Source organism: Pyxicephalus adspersus, chromosome Z (genome assembly GCF_032062135.1).
Source record: "Pyxicephalus adspersus chromosome Z, UCB_Pads_2.0, whole genome shotgun sequence".
In the NCBI taxonomy this organism is placed as follows: domain Eukaryota; kingdom Metazoa; phylum Chordata; class Amphibia; order Anura; family Pyxicephalidae; genus Pyxicephalus; species Pyxicephalus adspersus.
In genome coordinates this window covers 60166501-60194364 of record NC_092871.1, presented here as the reverse complement: position 1 = coordinate 60194364, position 27864 = coordinate 60166501, and the positions used below count along the sequence as shown (strand labels likewise).

Sequence of the window (27864 nt, the reverse complement as noted above, 5' to 3'; positions counted from 1 at the left end):
CTAACCCAATAACAGGAGGGGTTAAAAGACCCACTTTCACGGTCTGTATTCATTCTTAAAATCCTGATGCTGCTGCCACCTACAGACTCTGCCATTGTGCCACTTTGTGGCCAGTTATCCCTGTGGTAAATTTTATGACACCTCCTGCTCCTAACCCAAAAATAGGAAGGGTTAAGAGGTCCCACTTTGACGGTCTGTATTCAGACTGAAAATCAAGATCAAGCGAGCTTTTGCCCTTCTGCTCCACGGGAGGTTTCTGTCCTCCCTGAGCTTTCCTTAGGACACCTGCGTTACCGTTTAACAGGTGTACCGCCCCAGTCAAACTCCCCACCTGTCACTTTCCACAGAGCGGGTCGCACCCGGCGTGCGCTGGGCGCTTGGAGCTAGAAGCGAGAGCCCCTCGGAGTCATGTCACACATCATGCCACACATCAGATACCAAGTGCTCCTTCTTTCACCCACCTTCGTCAGCGGGTACTGGTGTTGCCACCCACCGCCCCACTTTGTCACCGGGTCACTTTGTGGTTCCTGATGCTGCTGCTGCCATCTCCACACTATGTCACCTTGCCACTCTGTGGTATCCTCCTGATGCTGCTGCTGCTGCCATCTCCACAATATGTCAACCTGCCACTCTGTGGTAGTCTCCTGATGCTGCTGCTGCCGCCATCTCCACACTATGTCACCTTGCTACTCTGTGGTATCCTCCTGATGCTGCCGCCACCTCCACACTCTGTTATTGTGCCACTCTGTGGCCTATTCATGCTGCCGCCACCTCCACACTCTGACATTGTGCCACCTCCTGATGCTGTCGCCAACTCCAGAATCCTCCTGATGCTGCTGCTGCCATCTCAACACTATGTCACCTTGCCACTCTGTGGTATCCTCCTGATGCTGCCGCCACCTCCAGACTCTGGCATTGTGCCCCTCTGTAGCCTCCTGATGCTGTCGCCAACTCCAGACTCTGTCATTGTGCCACTCTTGGGTCTCCGCCTGATGCTGCTGCTGCCGCCACCTCCAGACTCTGTCATAGTGCCACTCTGTGGCCTCCTGATGCTGATGCCACCTCCACACTGTCATTGTGCCATTCTGTGGCCTCCTGATGTTGCCGCCACCTCCAGACTCTGTCATTGGGCCACTCTGTGGTTTCCTCATGCTGCTTCCACCTCACCACTATGTCATTGTGCCACTCTGTGGACTTCTCAAGCTGTTCTCCCTCCCTCCTCACTCCATGACTGGGCCACTATTTTGCCTTTTTGGCCTGGATGACATCACTATTTATTTGACCCTTCTTCTGATCTGTCAGAAGGAAGGAAAAAAGAGACGCACAACGGATCCTGTCTGTGTAGCAGCTGTAAGGTGAAGTGTGCAGTGATTCTAATAGCGACGCCTGTCATCTGCATGTCATACTGACTCACAGTATTATTTCACTACCACAGCAGACTCCCTATGCGTGTTACTGCAAGGCACAGTGTTCTACACCACTATCAAGGCTCTCTGCAGGCTGTAAATAGACATTTTTTAACACGATTCGCTGCAAATAAATTCGGATCAAAGCAAATCTTTTCAGAAAATTTGGCGAACCAGCCAAATCAAATTTTTGAGAAATTCGCTCATCTCTAGTTGAGAGTATTGTGTACTGGGTCTCAGGGGCCTCAGCAGGCTCTTCTTCTGCAGCAGCAACCAGCACAGCCGTGACAGGAGCAAAGACAGGAGTTAGCGTGGCTAATGTGCCTGTACATCCCGATGACTCTCCCTCGTTGTTTGACGAACAGCCTCAGGATCTGTCATTGCAAAGTTCAGAGCAGGAGACAGACTTTGAGACCCTTGGAGAGTGTGGTCAGGTCTTGCTGGGCGAGGGTTCTGCATCAGTGGCTGCATTTGCAGAGGTTGGCTTGGATAAAAATGAGGATGAAGATGACCGTGATGTCACCTGGGAACCACCGGTGCATGTAAGGACCAGCAGCAGTTCCGAACCAGACGTAGAGGAAAGGCAGCAGCAACAGACTGGTGATGGAAGGGGCCGCAAATCTGCCTCATGTGAGTCCCAAAGAACACACAGACAAGTGGGCACAAGCAGGGGAACAGTCAGAGACAATGTGACCGTGGCTGAGATGGAGCTGGAGCAGACACATGGCACCCACCGGACGCAGAGGCAGGCAAAGAAAAAGAGCAGCAGCGTGGTTGCACGCACCTTTCCAGTGTGGTCCTTTTTCACACTGAAAGACATTGATGGGTGTGTAGCAATCTGCATCCTGTGCCACAGGCAGATTCCCAGAGGACAGGCCGGATCACATTTGGGTACAACATCCCTGCTTCCCACATGCGCAAGAACCACAAACCAAAGTGGGAGCAGTATTTGCGTTCCCTTGAAGGAGGTGCAAACACGTCATCGTCTCTTCTTCCACCTCCATTGACTCCGTCAACACCTCCAACTGTCATTGCTACTACATCTCAGGCGGTTGGTGACAGCCAGACTTTAAGCTGCGAGGAAATATCAGCTTCTGGCCGCAGGTTTTGTGGCGTCAGACGAAGTTTGTCTCAGAAAAATAGGTACTCCAGTGACCCCTTCAGCTCCCTTAGCTCCCAGTCCCTTCAGACCACTCTACCAAAGTTCTGCGCAAGGCATCAGGCAATGGGCCCAACCAACAAAAGAGTCATCGAACTCAATTAAAGTCTACCCAAACTATTGGCCTTGCAGCTACTGCCATACAGCATTGTAGACTCTACTCCCTTCCGTGACCTGATGGCCTGTGCCCAGCATTGGTGGAATATACCAAGCAGGCATTACTTCTCCCACACAGCTGTTCCTAGTTTACATGCACATGTAATGGGTAACCTCTCCCGGGCATTGGCATTCTCGGTGTCTAGTCAAATCCACATCACCATGGACAGGTGGACAACCAGGCATGGAATGGGACGCTACATGTCCTTTACTGCTCACTGGGTGGCATTGCATAACCTAGTGGGCGGTAGTCTGCAAGAGGCATTGCAGCACCTGGTACCCCCGCCGAGGGGTGTGGTGGGAAAGCATGGGCCACTCCAGTCCTCTCCCTCCTCCTCCTCCTTCATTCCTTTTACTGGCAAACCCACTCTTTTCCACACTCCTCCTAAAAGGCCAGCAGCGGGCTGTGGTTAACCGGGCAGGCCACTACGGCTCCCTCGAGCACACGCGTTGCCAGGCAGTGTTGCAACTGGTGTCCTTGGGGGAGAAAAGTCATACCGCCAGAGAACTCTTGTCTGCTTTGCACAGAGAGGTTGAGGCTTGGCTGACGCCCTCCCGGCTCACGACAGGCAACCTAGTGTGCGACAAGAGGGCCAACCTTGTGGCCGCGCTGGGCATCGACCGCATAACACATGTGCCCAGCTTTGTGCATGTACTGAACCTGGTGGTACAGAAGCTCCTCCGCACATACCCAGAACTGCAGGACTTACTGAGACAGGCTTGCTCCATCTGCAGCCATGTATGCTGATCCCCTACTGCTGCTGCGGCGCTTAGCAAGATCCAGCACCAACAAAGGCCTCCACTGCATAGACTGATTTGTGACACTGTGACTAGATGGAACTCCACCCAGCACATCCTCCAGCAACTGTGTGAGCAAAAGCTAGCCATCTTCCATTACTTGGTTAGTGTGGTGCATGGAGGCAGCTGGGCCATTGGTACAGCCGCACAACTGAGCTAATTTACCAGTGGCTACAGATGGAGTCACTGTGCAAGGTACTGGCCCCCTTTAAGCAGGAGTCGGGAGCGGTCAGGCTGGAACAATGTCATTCCCATCATCTTTCTGCTTAATAATACCCTGTGTGGCCTAATGGAAATAGGCGATGGGAGAGGAGGGCAAGAAATGGGGGAAGAGGATGGGGGTAACATTACACTCCATAGCGCACAGCCAGTGTCAGGAGGAAGGGACACTGGCCAGCATCAGGAGGTTTAAGAGAAGGAAGAAGAAGATGATTATGATGATGATGATGAGGGAGACCATGTTGGGGCTGCTGGACAGGACCCGTCCAACCTGCCTTTGTGCTGTCACGCCCCAGGCATTGTGCGGGCGATGGAACAACAGGAACTGCTGCAGCTTGAAGAGGAGGAGGTGGGTGATGAAGAGGAACATGTTTTGGTGCCTACTGAGGGACAGGAGAAGAATGAGCCCAGGGAACCCCTCTTTCATATGTGTGTCCACATGTTGCGATGCCTACGGAGGGACCCTCGCATTTGCAGCATCAAAAACGGGAATGATTACTGGCTGCCCACCCTTCTGGATCACCTTTACAAAGACAAAATGTCACAGTTTCTACCCAACTCAGCGCAAGAGAAAGAAAAGGTGGCCCGCCTGAGCAGACTACTATGAGACCAGCTGTGTGAGGAGTTCCGTGCTCCACATTCCACACAGGGGGCTCAGGCAGACACTGCCTCCACCATATCCTCCTGTAGCGGCAGCAGTAGTGGCAGCAGGCCGCACACATCCAAAAGTTTAGGCCAAGGCAGGGGGGATTTTATGTATGCCTGGCAAAACCTGATGTGGCCACCTCAAACAAGTGAAGTGTGGGGGCATAACCATCGAGAACGGATGAAGTGCATGGTGCACGATTAGGTTGGCTCTTTTCTGGCTGGTGGTGGTGTTGACGACAGCAGTTATGAGGATGCTTGTGCTGACAGTAGTGACGTCATTAATTTTTGTGTCAACAAGCTTGAAATCTGCCTGCAGTTGGCACAGTATGCCATTAAGCTTCTTTCGTGCCCGGCATCCAGTGTTCTGTCTCAAAGAACCTTCATTGCCCCTGGCGGATTGGTCACGAACAATCGATCATGACTGTCGCCGGAAAATGTCATTCGCCTCACTTTTTTGAAAATGAACAAAAGGTGGGTTACTAACAAACTATCATACCCCCACTGCAGATGTTACTGATTGACTGACACAAGGACTCAATCAAGATATCTCTGTGAACCCACACTGCTCCTGTGCTGAGTCAGTGGCTGGCTATCACCAACACCCTGTCAGCTAGTTATTGCAACGTACAGGTGTGGCATTCATCGCCAATGTCATGCTTGCCATTGTGCCAGCTAGTAATATACTTTAAATTTCTGCTGCTTCCAAGAGGCCAACAAACTGCAGATGAAAACCCCCAGTACTGCCACACTGATAGGTACCATTGCCCTTGTCTAATTTTTCAGTTAAGTACTGTAAGATTTAGGGTTACTAGCAGTATTGTCTACCTTCCTACTGCTTTCCACACCACAGCAACAGCGCTGGCACACAAAATATCTTGGTCTGGCCCTCCAACGTTTAATCACAACTTTCAGATATTTGTATTACACACTTCTGGGTGGCATTACCAATGGACTACACCCAGCTCCTGTCCCCGCTCCTTCTCAGGGTCCACCGCCTCCTCTTCCTGCTCTTGCTGCCGTCTGTCAGTACTCCTTTCACTAAAATTGTATTTTAGTGAAAGGAGTAGCATTGGGTAGCATTGACGATGCACTAAACCCAGCTCTAGATACCAGTTACCAATGCGGTCCACGCTCGTCTCAGGGCCACCCGCCTCCTCCTGCTGCTGCCGCCTGTAAATACTCCATTCATTAAAATTGTATTACACACTACTGTGTGGCATTGACGATGCACTACACCCAGCTCTAGATGCCAGTAACTAATGCGGTCCCCGCTCGTTCTCAGGGTTCACCACCTCCTCCTCCTGCTGTTGCTGCTGCCACCTGTCAGTACTCTATTTACTAAAATTGTATTACACACTTCTGTGTGACATTGAAGATGCACTACACCCAGCTCTAGATGCCAGTTACCAATGGGGTCTCTGCTCCTTCTCAGGGCCCACCACCTCCTCCTGCTTTTGTTGCTGCCTGTCAGTACTCCATTCACTAAAATTGTATTACAGACTTCTGGGTGGTATTGAGGATGCAGTACACCCAGCTCTAGATGCCAGTTACCAATGCGATCCAAGCTCCGTCTAATGGCCCACCGCCTCCTCCTGCTGCTGCTGCTGCTGCTGCCGTCTGTCAGTACTCCATTCACTAAAAATGTATTACACACTTCTGTGTGTCATTGACGATGCACTACATTCAGCTCTAGATGCCAGTTACCAATGGGGTCCAAGCTCCATCTCAGGGCCCACTGCCTCCTCCTCCTGCTGCTGCTGCTGCCGCCTATCAGTACTCCATTCACTAAAATTGTGTTACACATTTCTGGGTGGCATTGATGATGCACTACACCCAGCTCTAGATGCAAGTTATCAATGCAGTCCACACTCCATCTCAGGGCACACCACCTCCTCCTGCTGCTGCTGCTGCTGCTGCTGCCGCCTGTCTGTAATCCATTCACTAAAATTGTATTACACACTTCTGTGTGGCATTGACGATGCACTACACCCAGCTCTAGATACCAGTTACCAATGTGGCGCACGCTCCTTCTTACGGTCCACCGCCTCCTCCTGCTGTTGTTGCCGCTTGTCAGTACTCCATTCACTAAATTTGTATTACACACTTCTGGGTGGCATTGACAATGGACTACACTAAGCTCTAGATGCCAGTTACCAATGCAGGCCATGCTTTGTTTCAGGGCCCACCTCCTTCTCCTGCTGCTGCTGCCTGGTGTTAGTACTAAATTCACTAAAATTGTATTACACACTTCTGTGTGGCATTGACGATGCACTACACCCAGCTCTAGATGGCAGTTACCAATGCGGTCCCCGCTCCTTCTCAGGGCCCACCGCCTCTTCCTGCTGCTGCCGCCTGTCAGTACTCCATTCACTAAAATTGTAATACACACTTTTGTGTGGCATTGACAACGCACTACACCCAGCTCTAGATGCCAGTTACTAATGTGGTCCAGGCTCTGCCGCCTGTTAGTACTCCATTTTCTAAATTTGTATTACACACTTCTGTGTGGCATTGATGATGCACTACACTCAGCTCCAGGTGCCAGTTACTAATGCGGTCCCTGCTCCTTCTCAGGGCCCACCTCCTCCTCCTGCTTTGGTTGCTGCCTGTCAGTACTCTATTCACTAAAATTGTATTACACACTTCTGTGTGCATTGACGATGCACTACACCCAGCTCTAGATGCCAAGTACCAATGCGGTCCCTGCTTCTTCTTAGGGCCCACCGCCTCCTCCAGCTGCTGTTGTTGCCGCCTGACAGTACTCCATTCACTAACTTTGTTTTACACACTTCTGGGTGGCATTGACGATGCACTACACCCAGCTCTAGATACCAGTTACCAATGCAGTTCACGCTCCGTCCCAGGGCCCATTGCCTCCTCCTGCTGCTGCTGCCGCCTGTCAGTGCTCCATTTACTAAAATTGTATTACACACTTCTGCGTGGCATTGACAATGCACTACACCCAGCTCTAGATGCCAGTTACCAATGTTGTCCACGCTCTGTCTCAGGGCACACCGCCTCCTCCTGCCGCTGCTGCTGATGCTGCCGCCTGTCAGTAATCCATTTACTAAAATTTTATTACACACTTCTGTGTGGCATTGACGATGCACTACACCCAGCTCTAGATACCAGTTACCAATGCGGTCCCCGCACCTTCTTAGAGCCCACTGCCTCCTCCTCCTCTTGTTGCCGCCTGTCAGTACTCCATTCACTAAAATTGTAATACACACTTCTGTGTGGCAATGACGATGCACTACACCCAGCTCTAGATACCAGTTACCAATGCGGTCCCCGCACCTTCTTAGAGCCCACTGCCTCCTCCTCCTCTTGTTGCCGCCTGTCAGTACTCCATTCACTAAAATTGTAATACACACTTCTGTGTGGCAATGACGATGCACTACACCCAGCCCTAGATGCCAGTTTCCAATGCAGTTCACGCTCCGTCTCAGGGCCCACCGCCTCCTCCTGCTGCTGCTGCCACCTATCAGTACTTCTTTCACTAAAATTGTATTACACACTTCTGGGTGACAATAATGATGCACTACACCCAGCTTTAGATGTCAGCTGCCAATGTGGTCCACACTCCGTCTCAGGGCCCACCGCACCCTCCTCCTGTTTTTGCTGCTGCCGCCTGTCAGTACTCCATTCACTAAAATTGTATTACACAATTCCTGGGTGGCATTGACCATGCACTACACCCAGCTCTCCATGACACTTACCAGTGCTGTCTTCCTGGTGATAGCTGACCAGAGGCCACACACTGCTACTGCTCTCTGACCCATGCTCAATCTCTGGTCCTCCATCCTTTTGCCTGTTGTCACCGCGCTACTACTTTATGAGTGGCATTCCCAACACATGTCATCTAGGTCATGATGCGAGCTAGCAATGCTGTCTCCTGCTGTTTTGATGGCAGACTGCTGCTAGTTGGTTGAGTTCACACGCAGCGCCACCCTTTCTCAATGTCCTAAAATTTTTGCTGCCCTCTGTACGCTGTCCATCACACAAAAATCCTGTTTGCCTGCTGTCACTTTACCTGACATTTTCTGGATAACCACAGGGTATTTTGGAACTTTATTTTTCCCTTGTCGCCACTCTTCTCCTACACATACCTAGCAAATTTGGTGGTTCTAACATGTATAGGGGCTTTGCTATTAATGTTTAAAGTTAGCCCCTTGAATTATGTATAATTGACTTGAAATGTAAATTGTAATGAAATTCGGGAAATTGGTTCGCAAAATCTCGATTTTTGCAAGACTGTCAGAAGCCTTCTCCCTCATCCCTTATGATAACAACATTCATTCCACAGCTAGCTTTCATTTCAGAATCACACCATTCACTCCTAGGCTTGTGCTGTTGTATTTTTTTTTTCTTATCCTTCAACACAGTTTGGTATACTCAAGGGGTTCTTATAAGTCTTTTTAACGCCTGTGGATATACATGTGAATACGATTGTATGAAAAAAATCTTACAATATAGCAAAATTTTTTTAAAACATTGCATTGTGTCATTAGTAAAATATAGCAACGGTAGTGCTAAACAAAGACATTGCTTTACTGCTTCTTTCTCTATGCCAACGTATTATACTAGTGTTTCTAAATCAGGTATCTGTGTAATTCTAACGTTTCTCCAGAGATTGTTAGAGATTACTTGAGGATGAGCAATTTTTGCCTTAAAGGTCAGTTTAACTGACACCAATGATCTTTTTGGCTATTTGTAAGGGTGGCATTCATCCCAATGGCCAGCAATGTAAGAGGAATTCTCCCAAAGACCCCCAAGCTATGGTACTGTGAGTTGTATATATAGTAATTATAGGAGGGGTTCACTGAGGACCTGAAAGTTTTTTCAAGGGTTGTGTTAAGATGCTAGATTTTTACTTTCTCTCTTTCTAGTGTTGTAAAGGGTTAGGTCCTGTACAGATAACAGATTTTTGTTGCAGTTAGCATCTTCCAATCCTCCATACTGAGCTGTTCTGTCACCCCACTGCTCCCTTGTCCATGGAAAAGTACAGTGGTTCAGACCCACTGGGTAATTTATTGATCATTCAGGCTGGATTGCTAAATGACAATGCAGGATCACTGTACACATTGGACTTTCGTATGAGACAATCACACCCATTTGTTTCGGGTGAGAGTAATCAAGCATGCGAACGTAGCTTAAATGTGATTGTGGATGTTTAAGTCCAGGACACGTACACTGTTATCTGCATATTTCTGACATATATTTGTAAAATATACCATTTCCTCAGTTACCCATGAGGCCAAATTCTTCACGTGATCCCTGCATCAAAGGCACATATCTTGAAGCCTCTAAAACACACGCCCTAAGCTTTCCATTGAAAAAAATGATCAATCTCTATAGATTCTTTATGATTCCTTTTGTTTTGTTTGCTTCAGTTTTAACACCCGCAGATTCGGTGCATTGTGTAAAGCCAAATTTTTTTGTACTCCTAAATTGAAGCGAAGTTTGTTGCTCAAAACCAGTGAAAACTAGGCCTAATAGACATAGTGGTCTTTTATTATAAAGGGATAAACATCTTTTTATGCTGGCCCACCCATGTGGTCGATCCCTTTTACAACAGGATACTTATAAAAGAATCATTTCGCAGTACTTTATTTAAAACTGTCTCGCATGTTATTTTTAGGGGTTTTAGAATGCCTATAGACAGGCAGTTAACACATTGAGAATGACCGTAGATGGGAGGCCTGGCTATGAGATTCCTTTTGTTCTGCATAGAAAAAATTTGAATCAGTGACAGGCTTATTTGCAGGTTTAGTCACTTACAGTCTTGGTGACAACACAGTAATTAGGATTAGGAAGTAGGGGGATGTCTTACTAAAGCTTTGTACAGATATGTGATGGACATTAGATGATTGTCTCTGAAAAAAGAGTGAACCAAGGTCCTTCCTGACCAAGTGTTCACAAATCAGCCATGGCAGGTTGATGAATGACATTGCAGAACTGCTGTACACATGTCAGATTTGCACGATCCTCTTGGGCAACTTTTATCTGACATAGCGTACATAACTTAAAGGATATCTAGATAGGGGCAAAAAGCTTGCAGATAAAGCTTTATCAGCTTTGCTGGCCAATCAGGAAATAGCCTCTTTACCATCCCCAGCTATTTAGCTAGCTCAGACACAGCACTCAGTGTTCATGCAACAAGTCTCCTCTAGGGCCAAGCCCCTAGTTCTGTTGAGCTTGTTCCTGAACACCTGTTGCTTAATCCAACATTTCCTCTGTCTAGCTCCTGTGTTTACTCCTTGTTGTCCAGTCTGTGTTTCCAGCCCATTGAATTGTGCTTCCAAAGTTCCTCCCAGTCCGTGGATATTCCTGTGTCATCTGTGCCTCCTGTTGCTTCCAGTGTCTCCTCTGTTCCCTGTGTCCACAGTGACCCCTGTGTTACTAGTGTCTCCTGGATTCTCGGTAATTCACCCCTGGCTTGTGACCTCTTGCTTGGTTACAAAGATCTTGGGTACTGCTTAGATTCTACGTCTTGGATCTTCTCAGGGCTCACACCACTCCCGTGCAAGACGTAGCGCCCCCCAGTGGTCCTGTGACTTCAACCATGACACAACCACAGTAAACTCATTTATGCATCAATTTGTGTTTAACTTGGGTTGGGTTGTAGGTTGTATCATAAAAGTCAAAGCAGGCCAAAAAATGTCTTGCCAGTATAATTGCAAAATTGGGCAGGCCGACCAAAAATGCAAATAAGTACCCTCCTCTGCACCACATCTCCAGCAAGTACTGGGGGTCGCAGGGAACATGTGATCCAGGGTGACAGAATCTCTGTACCCAGCGGGAAAAAAATTTTTTTTGCTGCATGTACCCACAAACTGATGCTTTGTGCATCATTTCAAAGGTGGTTAGCCGATCCGATTCCACAATTTCAGACCAAGATCTCTGAGCTAAGCTGTAACATATTTAGGCATGGGTTTGTCATAATGGCCGATTAAAAATTTGTATAGAATGGACACTATGTGTCGAGGGGGTTCATACTGGGTACATAGGCTCTCAAATTCTGTCAGCGGTCTACAGGTTTTAGATGACTGGTACAGTGATTTACAAGAATTGGTAACTTGGAGTTTTGCAAGCCAAAAGGTGGTGTCCCCTGGGACAGTGTCAGCTGTTATCAATGTTCCAGTACCAGGGTTCACAAAGTGTCAAGCTTGGGGCCATGCATTTCTAGTGTATCCCGCAATGTCTGTCAAACCCATTCCTATGGGAAATAAAGAATTGTCAAAGAGCAGAGTCATTGGGGAGGGAGTAGTGGATAGCTCACCAGACTTTTAGGGTGGCCATAGTGAGATTTGAGTGTTTGCTGCAAGCCAGGTAAAGAGAGGACCCAAGCCTATGCTATCAGATCTAACAGAGCTAAGTTGTTCTCCACTAAAGTGGAGGGCTTGTAAGGTGGGGAGATGGGGATGGTTTGGAAAACATACAGTAATTTAGGGGGGTAATCCATTTTTAAGACATGCGTTCTGCCAAACCAGGATATGGTAAGTGTACTCCACTGATCAAGTCTCTCCCAGTGGGGTGTAAAATACCCCAAACATCAACCACACCCAGCTTTTGCCAAAGGCGCTTCATTGTAAGCAGGGCTCCCATACACACCGCAGATCTCTCTAGAGGGGTATCAGTTTGTGGCACTAATGGCATTAAAGTCACCTCCAATGATCAAGCTGTGATAGCCAAAACGCTATACAGCAGTGGTCCCCAACCTTTTGCAGGTCGCCGACCACAACATCCACGGACTCCGAACCACGCATGCCCTGAAAGCCGTGTGTCACTCAAAGGAAAGAAACATTCCCACAGAATGATGTCATGATGCCAGAACCCACCCACTCTCCCATCTCAGGCTCAGACCTTTCTTGATATTTCTTGATCTGACAACCAGCATTCTGGCCTTCCAGACCCTCTAGTTTACAACACCCCGTGAAAAAATTGGAATTTTTTGTCTCCAGGTGTCATAAAACTCAGATAATGCTAGTAGAGTGGCCCCTGATTGAACTCTGAGCTGTTTTCTGAAACCCATTTAATAATAATCTTTATATTTCCACTATACCATTCTGTGTAAAGTAATAGTTGGCTGATTTGTAGCTGTATCATTATGGGGGGCATTTTGAGACCAAGAACTAGTCTCCTAGACCTCATGAAAGCCTGGAAACCGTATTTAGCCTGTTCTGGTGAACCCAATGTCCCAATGCCTAGTTTCTGGGGGTGATTAATGTATCTGTGGTGATTAAAAATCTGGGGGTTGGCAGTTCAAAAAATATGAAATTAGGCAGGCTTTCATTGCAGAAAGAGACAGTTGATGTCCGTTCTGGAAAAAAAAAAAACATACCTGATCGCGCTCCTCAACTGTCAAAAATCACTGATCTTTGCATGCGCAGCTCAGTGTAGGAAACCAGGATACCCGGCACATCATGGCTTCCTCCGTGGCTGCCAGGTTTAAATGAACTGCTTCTGAGAGTTACAGTAGCCTGGCCAAGATCAAAACAAGGTAAAAAGGAGAAGAAAGAAGATACTGCAGCCCATGACAGAATTGGCACAGGTATGTGTATTAAAAAAAAATAAAGATCAGATAGGTTAGGTTATTTATTGCAAAAGGGACATAACCTGTACATTCCGCAATACATTTTATTAGGTGCATCAAGTGCATTAGTTGCTGCAGCAAGTCATATAGCACACATTTCCAGGTTGGAGGACATTCAGCATTATCTAGGCCTTTTCTTCCCAGGCAGACTATCTCTGGCCCACTCCTTTCATTCAGCGGATTTCTGTTTTTTCATTTATGGAGACCCAGCCTCCCATGCAAGGTATACCACAGCTTCCTATTTTGGGAAAGTGATGTACACCACCCTTATTTCATAATTGCATTAGCTTGTTGATGGGGTAGAGAAACCAGGGAAGGTGACATATAAAGAGATTAAACATTAAAGTCTTAAAGCAAGCTCCAAAATAATAATATTAAAAAAAAATCCCCATGTTACACATGTCAAACACAGGAATGGCAAAGAAAATAAGATTTATCCTATTTGTATATGAGGTGGTGCTTTTCTAAGATTAATGCAGAGAACATTTGACCTTCTGTAAACCACCCCTATAATTTTTATTCTTGTGTCTGTGCAGATTTATTTAAATTAAACGTGTTTGGAAGTCTGAGCAGCCTTCCACGGGCTTTCCGTAGACGGGAATCTCAAGATACAAACCTAAACAAAAACGTGAGCTTGGACAATTTTTTGGAGAAGACCCAAGATGATCTCACCACCATACCCAGGAGCCCTTCCTATGCTCGATCTAGTGACATGTATAGTCACATGGGAACAATGCCGAGATCTAACAAAAAAACTTTCAAATCCAAGAAAGACAAAAATAAGGCCGTGCCCTCCATTATGTCACAATCAGCAAGCGACCTGTTAGACGATGAATCCAATGAAATCCTAGTGGTTCCCTCTGTGATAGGCACAAAAAATGGGGTAAAAAAAACACAAAGTTCAAACTCAAGTGCAACCAATATACTGGACGTTGAAAAGGATCCAAAGAAAAGTAATCCAAGATCTGACCCAATGGACAACCCAAATATTCTTGCCAGTGGTGACAACTGTGAGCCAAACCTCACGGCAGAAGCAGATAATCCTGCAAAAGGAGTAAAAAAACTTAAGGAGAATAATGTACAAGAACAAAACACAGTAAACAATGATGAAAGGTAAGCTGCTGAAGCCTAATTGTATTATCCCCATTGTTTATTCATTTTTTAATTATGTATATAAAAAAAGAAGTCATTCTGTTTGCTCCATGTCTCATAAAAAGTTAATTGGTCAGAAGGTATATAGTCCCTTCAGACTTCTCTTCTCCTATATCATCTTCTGTCCTCTATAGTAAGGCTTACCATACATCTACCAAGTCCAAATGACTTAAACTGAACTCAACTCCACATTCAATTTAGATTAAAAAAAATGTGTAGCCAAAAAAGCATTTTTAGAATTATATAACTTGATCCCTCCCCTTCCTTCTTCAGTAATGATGGCTTGGAAGTTTTGAGAATCTGGGGAGTTTGAAGTTGGGATTATTTGGTGTAGGAACATCCAACTCTTCACCCTATTCATCATCATTCGCTGGGAATTAAATAGGATAGGAGGAAGGCATTCTCACCCCTGACAACCATTAGTCAATAGACCCCTTGCTCAGCACCTTAACAATGAGGCTTAAAGTTTTTAATAGTACTTTAGGTAAAAAGTGGGAAAAGTTCTTGTTTGCAAATAGTTGTCAAGTGCAGGAATGTTCCTTGTTGTCTAACTTTCTGCTGTGGGAGGCTTTGTGTGCTGCACATTAGCTCAGGCCCAAAACAGAAGAGAAGAAGTAAAATATGCCAGTACTGTGGATGGTGGTGCAGGAAAGAAGAGGAAGTAAGATTAAATCTAAACAACACAAGATGTCAATGGACTTTATGGGAGGGTAAGTGTGTATTTGAATATTTTTTTTTTATTTTTGTGATTTTGTAAAAAAACAATTTTAGGTTATAGAAGGAAGCTTCTCCTTTAAATAGTTTAAAATATTATAATATGCTGTATTATAATCTTGCATATTACTGATGCATCTATTTATAATGTTAATGCTTGCATTTACATGGCAAGCTTTTAATAGAGTTATAAAAAATAGGAGAACAATGCCTGAAATTGCATAGCTAAGGGTTATTTTGACCATACACAATTTGCATGTTATAAATAAAAGCACATTCCATTCTATTGTTATCCTGATTTGCACATTCTTTTTTAGATTCAGTGGTAATATGCTTGAAGTGCCTATGCAGATGGGCTTTTGAACTGCCAACCGCCGCCTTGACTGAAACATAACATGACTATCTAAGTGACATCTCAGATACATGTACAGTGCAAGCACAATATCTATTCAGCATCTTGATAGTATAGCTGTATGGGAGAGCCTTGAAGAAGACAATAGATTTTAGGCTATTTAACAGCCCATTCCTCCTCTAATGTGTACAGAAATATCTAATAAACTATATAAACATAAACCAGTGCATAGTCAGTGAACAATAACTCTGCTCCAATCGGTCCTTAAAAACTCCCCTGTTGGAAGCTTCTATCTTATCTCTCACAGAGAATAAAAAAGGTGAACCCAGGTTGCCAATCACCCCATTCACCTGCGTATCACAGACACCTTTGCCCTTCTTGTGACAATTGCATGTCATTGCTCATGCATACAGCTGGGGGAGTGGCTGTAAATAGTAACGAGGCTTAGCTGATGAACACAATTGTTAAGGTACTAGTTTGTTGATATTCTTAGGGAATTGGAAAGTTTGCCCTAAATAGGGCTTTGACCTTCACATGTCTTTCAAGCTTTATGCTGCGAAGGTCCGAGAAAATTACTCTTAAACTAGTTATGTAGCTAACATCAGAATGTCAATGCCAGAATGCCAAAAAAAACATTTGTAAAGTAATCCATGTTTGACTGCAATCTACATACCCGTGAAGTGCAGGATGTATAACATACAGAGGGATAACAACTTTGAAGTCTTAGGAGACTCACAGTAAGATTCGGTATTGCTCCCTGTTCTGCTTGCTGGAAAAAAACTAAATCTAAGCACCTACAAACAGGCAATTTCCTGCATCTGTTGCATTAAATTCTATGGGACTGGGCTTTTTCCACCTCTCTAAATATTATTCCCCACCAACCATTATATAAACTGTCATCAGGGGAGCAGCTTTGGCATAAGGAATCAAAGCCATGCTCTGCTTCCAAGATGACTGTCCCCACAAAGAGACACAGTGTAAAACCGTGCATTTTGAATTAGTTATCAGCTGTATGGAGCCCACATGCAATACTTGCAGTAGGTAATTTGCCCTCTGCTTGCCTTCTTTTGTGCAGAGGTCCCACAATACAGGCGTGGACCCCTGTTGTCACCATCAGGAAGCCGCTCCATGGAAAGGATGCACGGCCAGTACTGTGTGTACATGTAAACAGGAAAAGGTTGAAGAGAAGGTGCAGGAGATCAACAGGACTGAGTTCCAAATCTAGAAAACTTAATTTCCTAGATTTATGAAGCACCAACAAATTACATTGTATAGGGGTTGTACATGACAAATACAAATGATTACACAGAAGGAGAAGAGGACCTGGCCCAAAAGAATTGTGTATATGTTCTGTATAATGACATTGTATCTAGAGGTATTCCATTCTCCTATATAATTCTGTTAGTTCTGTGTCAGTGGTGATGTATCCTCTGCACAACTGTATCAAGTCAATCACTTGAGCATAGTTTTTCTTTGTACAATGAGAATGGGAGGAAGTCAGGGAATACCCATAGTATGCTATTTACCTGAATTTCCATTACACTGGGGAAAAATTTTAAAAAATATTTTTGTTGACATCAATTTTTAAGCTTATTTACACTAAAATAGGTATGCTGATTCTGAAAGTGCAGTTAGTTTTCTTCTATCATGTCAGGTTTTTTCTAACGTGAATTTGTATAGGCTATTCATTTACACATAAGACAGTGTGGTCAGAGGTTGTGCGCTGCTCTACATAGTAAATAAGCAAAATTTATTTTTCTACTTACACACGTATTTCCTTTCTTTCAGATCATGTCTAGCTCTGCTGTTTCTCGTAGTAAGTGCCTAAACAACCCTGATTCATTTTGTTATATCAGTGGCAGTTTCACCATTCCCTGTCAAGGGGCGAACATCAGCACATTTGTAGAGCAAGCCTATTTGGCATATTTCAAAGTTAAACTTGGGGATCAAGATAAGTCTTGGGCTCCTAATAAGGTGTGCAAATAGTGTGCACAGGGTGTACGGATGTGGACAAAGGGAACACGTGATAAGACGCCATTTGGTATACCTATGGTTTGGCGAGAGCCAGGAGATCATTTCAGTGACTGTTACTTTTGCATAATGAAAACTTCAGGATATAACAAGAAAAATAAATGTAACATAGAATATTCTAGTCTACCATCAGCTATACGCCCAGTGGCTCATTCAGATGAAATGCCAGTGCCTGTTTTCGTTACACTACACTCTCTTGACGAAAATGATTATGGTGATGAACTAGGTGACAACAATGATCAAAAGTTTGAAATTGAAGAGGTCTCTGTTTGTAAGGGATTTGATCAACATGCGTTGAGTGATATGGGACTATCAAAGAATGCTGCAGAACTCCTAGCATCAAGACTGCGTGAGAAAAACTTACTTGAAAAAGAAACAAAGGTATCGTACTTTCGAACCAGAGAAATTTCTGCAGCACTTTAGAACTGTCAGTGGCTTTGTGTATTGCCATAACATACCTGGTTTATTGGAGGAATTGTGAATTCCAATCTTTAACTTAACTGAATGACGACTATTCATCGATAGCTTGAATCTGAGCTTAAAGTGTGTCCTCCTTCACATGGGCAAAATATTTGGGTCAGTCCCAATCAGCCATTCAGTTTCTCTTTGTGAAGAATATGCAGACATAAAGAGAGTCATTGAGTTGTTGCAATGTCACCAAAACAGTTTGGTCATCTGTGTTGACCTTAAAATGATATGCTTCATTCTTGGTCAGCAACGCAGATATACCAAGTATTCCTGTTATCTGTGCATGTGGGACAGCAAGGCTCGTGAGAGACATTGGGTGGAAAGGAATTGGCCTCTAAGATCTGCCCTAAAATCAGGTGATCCAAACATATTACATGAGCCACTTGTTGATAGAAAAAATCTTACATTTCCCCCTCTGCACATAAAACTGGGTCTGATGAAGCAGTCTGTTAAAGCTTTGGCAACTGAAGGGGACTGTTTCAAGTACCTCATTTTAGCATTTCCTAGCCTGTCATTTAAAAAATAAAAGGCCAGTGTGTTTGATGGTCCACAGATTCAGCAGCTCATCGAAGGTGAACATTTCATCAGGACAATGTCAGAAGTCGAAAAGAATGCTTGGTTATCATTCAAAGCCATTGTCAAGGACTTTCTTGGAAACACAAAAGCAAATAATTACGCAGAAATTGTCCAGAAACTCTTGGAGAGCTACAAAATGCTTGGTTGCAATATGAGCATCAAGGTACCTTTTCTGCATAGCCATCTTTCCAACTTCCCGGAAAATCTTGGTGCAGTCAGTGATGAGTAGGGATGAGCGAGATTGCCTCTGGCATTCTCTCAAGAAAATTTCCTTGAACTTCCAATGGTTCCATGAAATTTCAGCAAACCGACTGCGAAACCATTGGAGAATCAAGGAAATTAAAACAGGAGGTTTCCCAGAGCTGCATTCAGCCCTGGGAATCCTCCTGTTTGCGATCCCCAGGGCACTAGATGTTAATTAACCTCTAGTGCCCCGGGGAGACATTGGGTCTAATAAAACAGGAGGATTCCCAGAGCTGTTGTGTACTGTTTTCAAATTACCAAGGAACTGTTTTCTGCTCGCTGAGGACAGGAGAACCTACTGACATTGTAATATAAGTATCTCTTACTCTCTAACACACTTTCCAGCACAGTAATATTATGATACATGTGTTACATTTTTCTTGCAGTGGATAAAAAAAAGTGTAACAAATGTATCATAATATTACTGTTCTGGAAAGTGTGTTACAAAGTAAGAGATACTTATTTTACATTGTCAGCAGGTCCAAATTTTATAAATTCGCTCGCTCATCACTAGTGATGAGCAAGGTGAACGGATTCCACCAAGATTTGAAGGTCATGGAAGGACGGTATCAGGGTATATGGGATGTACATATGATAGCTGACTATTGTTGGAGCATCCGGCGGGATTGTCCTAACACTGAACACTCCAGGAAAAGCAATAAGCATACATTTTTACCGTAACCGCTTACCCCATTAATTTTTAAATGTTTTACTGTAAAAAATGTCATAGAGTAACAATAAATCCTTTGTATGAACAAAAGAAATTTAGATAAACATTACATTCAAGTTATTATTTTATTAATTTTTCATTGTATGAAAAGTTTGTATGTGTTTTGACAAAAATGGAGGGTACCCTGTATTGTAAAAACTGGATGTGATCGCAAAAACCTGAGGTAATTTCTGGATTCACTATCCAAAAATTAGTAAAAAACAAGTGTAGGATCTTAACTCAACAAAAAATGGGTTCCCCATGTGTTATTTAGATAGTCCAGGAGCAATCTTCTCCTTGTACAGTTCTACAATCCTTACAGGACAAAAGAAGGAGGGACACTTAGGATGAGGAGGAGGGAGGCTGCTGGGGTCCAGATCAAATTTTTACCAACTTCACAAACTTTTGCTGTACAGGAGCAGAGAACTTTTACTCAGACATGAATGTGGATTTCAGAGCCATGACAGATAGAGGGAGGAAAGGACTCCCCAGGAACTACTGGTAAGGAAGACTTATTTACTGGTTCTATAGAGAAAGGCATTCATTCAGGTTATTTGGTTCTTGTGGGGTGGAAGGCAACCATGCTTTACAAGAAGACTCCTTCTAATGAATATTAGAAGCTGGATTCCTTCTGCTTTAAAAAAGTTGACTAATACAGAGGATTATACCAAAACCTGGTGTGTTTATATTACATTGGTAGTGACATGTTCCTGTAGCAATTCATATTTCAGAGAATATCCTGTTGGTATAATGAATGATTTGTACGGATTTTATTGTATGAGTCTCAATATGGGATTTAAGCACTAAGCGAAAGCTCAGCAAGAGTTCAGGATCTAAAATTGTTGTAATTTTAGATGAATTCTAAAATGATCAGTTTCGTTCTTCTAATAAATATTTTGCAATTGAAGTGATTGGATCCGTAAAGGTGAATTTGCTTGTCTTCCATTAATCAATTGTTTTAAACATCTGACCATTCCTCCTAGATTGTAAGACCTTCGGCTTGGAATCAAGTGGAGTTAGAAAACAGTTTTCTGATATTGTGCATTGGGGAGTTGTGTCTGCTTGACTGTTAGTTTTGTTTTAAATAGGTTTTTTTTTCCTTTTTCCTTGCTGACCTCTAAGGTGGCGTGGCCAAGGTTTCACTGGTGATTTTAGTTCCTTGAAGACACACCTTGGGCTTGCTCACTCTTGGCTGGTGAAACAAGTGTCTTGGAATCAAGTGAAGTTAGAAAACACAGTTTTCTGACATTGTACATTTGGGTGTTGTGTCTGTTTGACTGTTGGATTGTGTCTGCTTGACTGTCAGTTTTGCTTTAAATAGTTTTTTTTTTCCTTTTTCCTTGCTGACCTCCAAGGGGGAGTGGTCAAGGTTTCACTGGTGATTTGAATTCCTTGCAGACACACCTTGAGCTTGCTCACTTTTGGCTGGTGAAACAAGTTGCTTGGAATCAAGTGGAGTTAGAAAACAGTTTTCTGATATTGTGCATTTGGAAGTTGTGTCTGTTTGACTGTTGGATTGTGTCTGCTTGACTTTCAGTTTTGTTTTAAATAGCTTTTTTTCATTTTTCCTTCCTGACCTCTAAGGGGGAGTGGTCAAGGTTTCAATGGTGATTTAAGTTCCTGGCAGAATCATCTTGAGCTTGCTCACTCTTGGCTGGTGAATCAAGTGGCTTGGAATCAAGTGAAGGTAGAAAACACAGTTTTCTGATATTGTGCATTGTGGAGTTGTGTCTGCTTTACTGTCAGTTTTGTTTTAAATAGCTATTTTTCCTTTTTGTTTGCTGACCTCTAAGGGGGAGTGGTCAAGATTTAACTGGTGATTTAAATTCCTTGCAGACACACCTTGAGCTTGCTTACTCTTGGTTGGTGAAACAAGTTGCTCGGAATCAAGTGGAGTTAGAAAACACAGGTTTCTGATATTGTGTGTTGGGGAGTTGTGTCTGATTGACTGTCAGTTTTGTTTCAAATAGCTATTTTTCCTTTTTGCTCGGTGACCTCTATGGGGGAGTTGTTAAGGTTTCACTGGTGATTTAAATTCCTTGCAGACATACCTTGAGCTTGCTTACTCTTGGCTGGTGAAACAAGTTGCTTGGAATCAAGTATTGTTAGAAAACAGTTATCTGATCTTGTGCATTTGGGAGTTGTCTGTTTGACTGTTGGGTTGTGTCTGCTTGACTGTCAGTTTTGTTTTAAATAGCTTTTTTGTTTTTTCATTTTTCCTTGCTGACATCTAAGGGGGATTGGTCAAGGTTTCACTGGTGATTTAAATTCCTTGCAGACACACCTTGAGCTTTCTCACTCTTGGCTGATAAAAAAAAGTTCCTTGGAATCAAGTGGAGTTAGAAAACAGTTTTCTGATATTGTGCATTTGGGAGTTGTGCCTGTTTGACTGTTGGGTTGCGTCTGCTTGACTGTCAGTTTTGTTTTAAATATCTTTTTTTCCTTTTTTGTTTGCTGACCTATAAGGCGGAGTGGTCAAGAATTCACTGGTGATTTAAATTCCTTGCAGACACACCTTGAGCTTGCTCACTCTTGGCTGGTGAAACAAGTTGCTTGGAATCAAGTGAAGTTAGAAAACACAGTTTTCTGATATTGTGCATTGGGGAGTTGTCTGTTTGTTTGACTTTTGGGTTGTGTCTGCTTGACTGTCAGTTTTGTTTTAAGTAGCTTTTTTTTCTTTGCTGACCTCTAAGAAGGGTTGCCAATGATTCACTGGTGATTTAAGTTCCTGGCAGACTTATCTTGAGATTGCTTACTCTTGGCTGGTGAAACAAGTTGCTTGGAATCGAGTGCTTACTCTTGGCTGGTGAAACAAGTTGCTTGGAATCGAGTGGAGTTAGAAAACAGTTTTCTGATGTTGTGCACTTGGGAGTTGTCTGTGTGACTGTTGGGTGGTGTCTGCTTTACAGCTGCTTTAAATAGCTACTGCTTTAAATAGCTTTTTTTTTCCTGTTTGCTTGCTGACCTCCAAGGGGCATTGGTCAAGGTTTCACTGGTGATTAAAGTTACTGGCAGACTCATATTGAGCTGGCTCACTCTTGGCTGGTGAAACCAGTGGCTTGGAATAAAATGGATTTACAAAACACAGTTTTCTGATATTGTGCATTTCGGTGTTTTTTTCTGTTTGACTGTTGGATTCTGTCTGCTTGACTGTCGGTTTTGTTTTAAATAGCCTTTTGTTCCTTTTTCCTTGCTGACCTCTAAGGGTGATTAGTCAAGGTTTCACTGGTGATTTAAGTTCCTTGCAGATACACCATGAGCTTGCTCACTCTTGACTGGTGAAACAAGTGTCTTGGAATCAAGTGGAGTTAGAAAACAGTTTTCTGATATTGTGCATTTGGAAGTTGTGCCTGTTTGACTGTTCGGTTGTGTCTGCTTGACTTTCAGTTTTGTTTTAAATATTTTTTTTTTTTTTTGCTTACCTCTAAGGGGGAGTTGTCAGGATTTCACTGGTGATTTAAATTCCTGGCAGATTTATCTTGAGCTTGCTCACTCTTGGCTGGTGAAACATGTTGTTTGGAATCAAGTGGAGTTACAAAACACAGTTTTCTGATATTGTGCATTTGAGTGTTGTGTCTGACTGTTGGGTTACATCTGCTGACTGTCAGTTTTGTTTTAAATAGCTTTTTTTTTTTATTTTTTCAATTGTTAAAATCCTTTTTTAAATTGTTATTTAAATTCCTTGCAGACACACCTTGAGCTTTCTCACTTTTGGCTGGTGAAACAAGTTGCTTGGAATCAAATGGAGTTACAAAACACAGTTTTCTGATAATCTGCATTTGGGTGTTGTCTGTTTGACTGTTGGATTTTGTCTGCTTGACTGTCAATTTTGTTTTAAATAGATTTTTTTCCTTGCTTACCTCTAAGGGGGCGTTGTCAAGGATTCACTGGTGATTTAGGTTCCTGGCAGACTCATCTTGAGCTTCCTCACTCTTGGCTGGTGAAACACAGGAGTTTAAAAACAAAAGGAATTAGGGAGTTGGGTTACTGTAGTTAGAGGGAGTTGTAGGTGCACCCAGAAAAGGAAGGCCAGCCCAGTGTTTGAGTACCCCAACATATTTGCAAAGTTATGTGAAGATGTGCAGGTGGTAGACCCAGTGGTGGCAACTCTAGATGTTACTGCTATCCCAAACAACTGGGAGAGCAGCCCATCTAGTAGGGGAGGGAAATGCAGGAACCCGGATCCTTTCAACCGAATGGTTTGCTGCCTCCCTGGTTCCAGGGTTCGGCATGTGGTGGACCGAGTGGACAAATTACTGGGAGGGGCTGGACAGGACCCAGGCTTAAGTCCTGGTGTAAAAGGGAAGGGTTTGGTTTCATAGAGCACTGGGCTAACTTTTCATTGGGGTATGCCAGAGATGGTTTGCACCTAGATGAAAGGGGGTCTGCTGTGCTAGGGGAAAAGATTTAGCAGAATGGTTGAGGGATATTTGAACTATGACAGAGGGGGGTGGGACAGTTAAATAAGGTGGAAGAAAGGTTAGTCAGGGGTCAGCCACTAATGGAAAGTGAATTGGGAATAGTTGGGAGGAGGGTTATGGAGAAATGTATGGAGCTTCCTATGTTACAAACAAGCATTGGGTTGTGCAGTACTAGTTGTACTGAGAAACAAAATGGCAAACAATGCTGGTAAATGCAGCAATGGTTTAAAGAACCTTTTCACTAATGCTAGAAGTCTTGCAAACAAAATAGGGGAATTGGAAGCCTTAATGAGTGAAGAGCGTTGTGACTTAGTTGGCATAGCTGAATCATGGCTTTGTTCTTCACATGACTGAGCTGTCAATATTTCTGGTTATACTCTCTTTCATAAAGACAGATTAATACGAAGGGGTAGTGGTGTCTGTTTGTATGTGATCTGAAAAGTGAATGTGAAAGAAGAAATTGCAGATGGAACAAGCGATGAAGTTGAGGCATTATGGATGGGATTAATGATTGGAGTCTGCTATAGATCCCCCAGTGCTAAGGAAGAAATAGAGAATCAACTACTTGCACAGATAGAAAAAGCAGCAAAAAGTGGAAGTGTTTGTCATGGGAGATTTCAACTACCCTGACATTGACTGGAGTAATGGCACTACAGGAACAGCAAAAGGGAGGAAATTTGTGACTTTAATACAAGATAATTTCATGGTACAGTTTATAGAAGCCCTAACTAGAAATGAAAATGAAAACTAGAAACTCTGCTGGACCTATTTTTTTCTAACAATGCAGAGCTTATAACAAATGAGCATTTAAAAGAGAATCTGTGTAGCAGTGACTATAGGACGATTTCATTTAACATATGTTGTAAACAGGAAGCAAAACCAGGAAAGATAAAAACATAAAATTTTAATGGAAAACATTTTAAATTAGGAAGGGCGGCTCTATATGACTTGGACTAGGGGATAATCGTGTCCTCAAAGAACACAGAACAGAAATGGGAATGGTTCAAGTCTGTTCTACAAAAGTACACTGAAAAATTTATACCAATGGGTAATAAGTTTAGGAGAGTAAAATTAAAACCTATGTTGCTCACAGCTGATGTTAAAAAAGCCATAAGGAACATGAAAAGGGCATTTCAAAAAAATAAAGGAACGATCACCTTCATCGTTTAAAAACTATAAAGAATATAACAAAAAATGTAAAAATCAGATAAAATGTGAAAAACCTCAAAATGAAAGACAGATTGCAAAGAAAAGTAAGGAAAAGCCCCAAAAATGTTTTAAATATATTAATAGCAAAACGATCAGATCTGAGCATGTAGCCCCCTTAAAGGATGTCTCTGGGTTGGTAACTGGGGATAATAGACAGATTTACACTTTTTTTAGCTCTGTGTACACAAAGGAAAATGGCAAAGCTCAAGTCCAAATTCATAATAGCAATGTCACTGCCTTAAATGAGTCACTATGGCTCAGAATTTAATATGATTGAGAAACAGTTGAGCAAAATTAGGGTTGACAATGCACCAGGACCTGATAGATTACATCCACATGTTCTCAAAGAGCTAAGCTGGGTTCTTTCAAAGCCATTATTTCTAATTTATAGAGACTATTTAGTCACTTACATGGTACCGATGGATTGCTGTAAGGCCAATGTGGTTCCTATCTTCAAAAAGGAAACAAAGTCATTACCAGGTAACTACAGGCCAGTTAGTTTAACATCAATAGTTGGAAAGCTTCTAGAGAGTTTGATAAAGAACCACATTGAGGAGTTTCTGCTGGAAAATATTATTATAAGTGATAGTCAGCATGGCTTCAAGAAAGACCAAAGTTGTCAAACAAATTTTACTCTCTTTTTATTAGGAAGTAAGTAAACAAGTAGACAGTGGAATAGCAGTTGATATAGTGTACTTACTACCCCACAGACGGTTATTATGCAGGTTAGGGTCAATAGGTTTAGAAAAGTCAATCTGTAAATGGATAGAGAACTGGCCTAAAGACCGCATCCAGAGAGTTGTAATTATTGGTTCATACTCTGAATGGTCTAAGGTTATTAGTGGTGTACCCCAGGGTTTAGTTTAGGACCTTTACTGTTTAACATCTTTATAAATGATATAGAGTTTGGGATCAAAAGTACTATTCCTGTGTTTGCAGGTGACACCAAACTATGATATGGAATTAGGACCAAACAGGATGTCAATAATCTACAAGCAGACCTGGATGTACTGTTTGATTTGGCAGCCAAGTGGAAAATGAAATTTAATATAGATAAAAGTAAAGTTGTGCACTTGAGGGTTAACAACATCTATGCTTCATACTGTCTAGGGGGAATACATTTGGGGGAGTCAGAAATGGAAAAGTATCTGGGGGTTCTGGTAGATCATAAACTTAATAACAGCATGCAATACCAAGCTGCAATACCTAAAGCTTGTAAGGTACTTTCCTGTACAAAGCATTGGTCAGACCACATCTTGAATTTGCAGTCCAGTTTTGGGCACCAGTTCACAAAAAGGACATTGTGGAATTGGAGAGAGTGCAGAGAAGGGAAACTAAACCAATAAAAGGAATAGAGGAGCTAAGCTATGAGGAGAGATTAGCTGAATTGAATCTATTCTCCCTTGGGAAGAGACATTTAAGGCGGCATATGATCACCCTGTATATATATATAAATGGTCCATATAGAGGACTCTCTTCCCAAATTATTCGCTTTGAGATCATTACATAGAACAAGAGGACACTCTTTGCGTCTGAAGGAAAAGAAGTTTAAGCTCCAGATAAGGAAGGGATTCTTCACTGTAAGGTCTGTGAAAATGTGGAATTGGCTCAGAAAGTAGTTTTAGCAACTACTATGGATTGCTTTAAGAAAAAGCTGGATGCTTTTTTAGAAGCACAGAAAAAAAACTGAGTATTAAGGCTTTAAAGTAAAGATAACAGAGACTGTTGATCCAAGAAACATCCGATTGCCTCATGGAATCAGGAAATAATTTTTTTCCCCTGTTGAAGCAAATTGTACCAGGGTTTTTATTTCCTTCCTCTGGACCAACTATGTCTTAAAGGGTTTTATATCTGGGAGATGTTTATTTCCCTTGTGGTTGAACTTGATGGACCTATGTCTTTTTTCAAACTAACCTACTGTAAGATAAGACCTACCCCGAAAATAAACCCTAGCATGCTAATCATGCAAGGGCAAAATGTAAGCCCCACCCTGAAAATAAGCCCTATCAGCAGCTTCTTTGTGCAAGCTTCTTGCGGTCACGTAGTACCTGGCTGAAAGGAGATACCAAAAGAGGAGGGCGGAAGCAGCCGGGACGCACATTGCGGGATCAGAGTATGGTATCAGTAGTGGTGAGTACTTTAACTTTTTTTAACCAAATGCTGAAATGTATGTATGTGTGTTCACATATGTGGGCATGTTCTGTATTGTGTGGGGGCACTATATACGGTATGTGAGGGCACTATATTATGTAGGGAATGCATTCCCTACATACCATATTATTGGGGGGCACAAATGGGGATACTAAATTGTGTGGGGGCTCTTTTTTTTCTGGGGGGGCAATCAAAAGTTTTGCTGGAGGGCTCAGCGATTTCTACGGTAGTTACGCCTCTGGTAACTGTCATCGTTTTTGTTGCCACCCCTGGCCCATTTTTGTATGTGAATAAATATAGATTTTTGTACATGAAAAATGGGACATCCCCTGAAAATAAGCCCTAATGTGATTTTCAGAGGTAAAATTATTAGACCCGGTCTTATTTTCGGGGAAACACGGTATTTAACCACCCTAGCGGTATTCCCGAGTGTGACTCGGGGTGGAAAAAATTGCAAAAAGCGGTAATCCCGAGTCTCACTTGGGGTACCTTTGAGGGTCCCTCTTACCTTATCCCCGCGCTCCAGCGGTATACCCGGGAGTTAATCCTAAGAATTACAGGCCCACAATATAAACAAAAATTTCTACGCAAAAAAAATAGGATCACTTTTTGCATCAAAAAATGACAGAATTAGAACGCTAGGGGGGTTAACTGTCTGTATTTGTCTGTCATTTGCAACCCCTAATATGTTGGCGCTAAAAAAAACCTGTTTATTATCAGTATGATCACTTTCAATGTCAAAAGCTTGTTCGAATGTGCCAAAAAGTCTAAAAATAATCAACATTTTTCAACACATTTTGATAGTGTTGAAAATGTGTATTAAAAAACCATAGTGGTGGTCTCACTGAAAAATCAT

The 27864-nt window shown here is 43.1% G+C and overlaps 2 protein-coding genes across 5 annotated transcripts in view; one reads left to right on the top strand and one right to left on the bottom strand.

The window, feature by feature from the left end:
* CERCAM (cerebral endothelial cell adhesion molecule) overlaps nucleotides 1-27864 on the bottom strand; it is a 461142-nt gene that overhangs the window by 311909 nt on the left and 121369 nt on the right. The gene's annotated exons all lie outside the window — the stretch shown is intronic.
* Nucleotides 1-27864, top strand: part of SH2D3C (SH2 domain containing 3C) — an 85380-nt gene that overhangs the window by 18307 nt on the left and 39209 nt on the right. Inside the window, exon 2 of one of the 4 annotated variants that reach the window (XM_072431365.1) lies at nucleotides 13519-14095. The exons of 1 other annotated variant lie outside the window; for it this stretch is intronic. In XM_072431365.1, the coding sequence (XP_072287466.1) occupies nucleotides 13519-14095 (577 nt within the window). Of the gene's footprint in view, nucleotides 1-13518; nucleotides 14096-19651; nucleotides 19729-22295; nucleotides 26988-27864 lie in introns of those variants that run through there. 2 more of the 4 variants (XM_072431367.1, XM_072431370.1) reach the window with 2 other exon arrangements.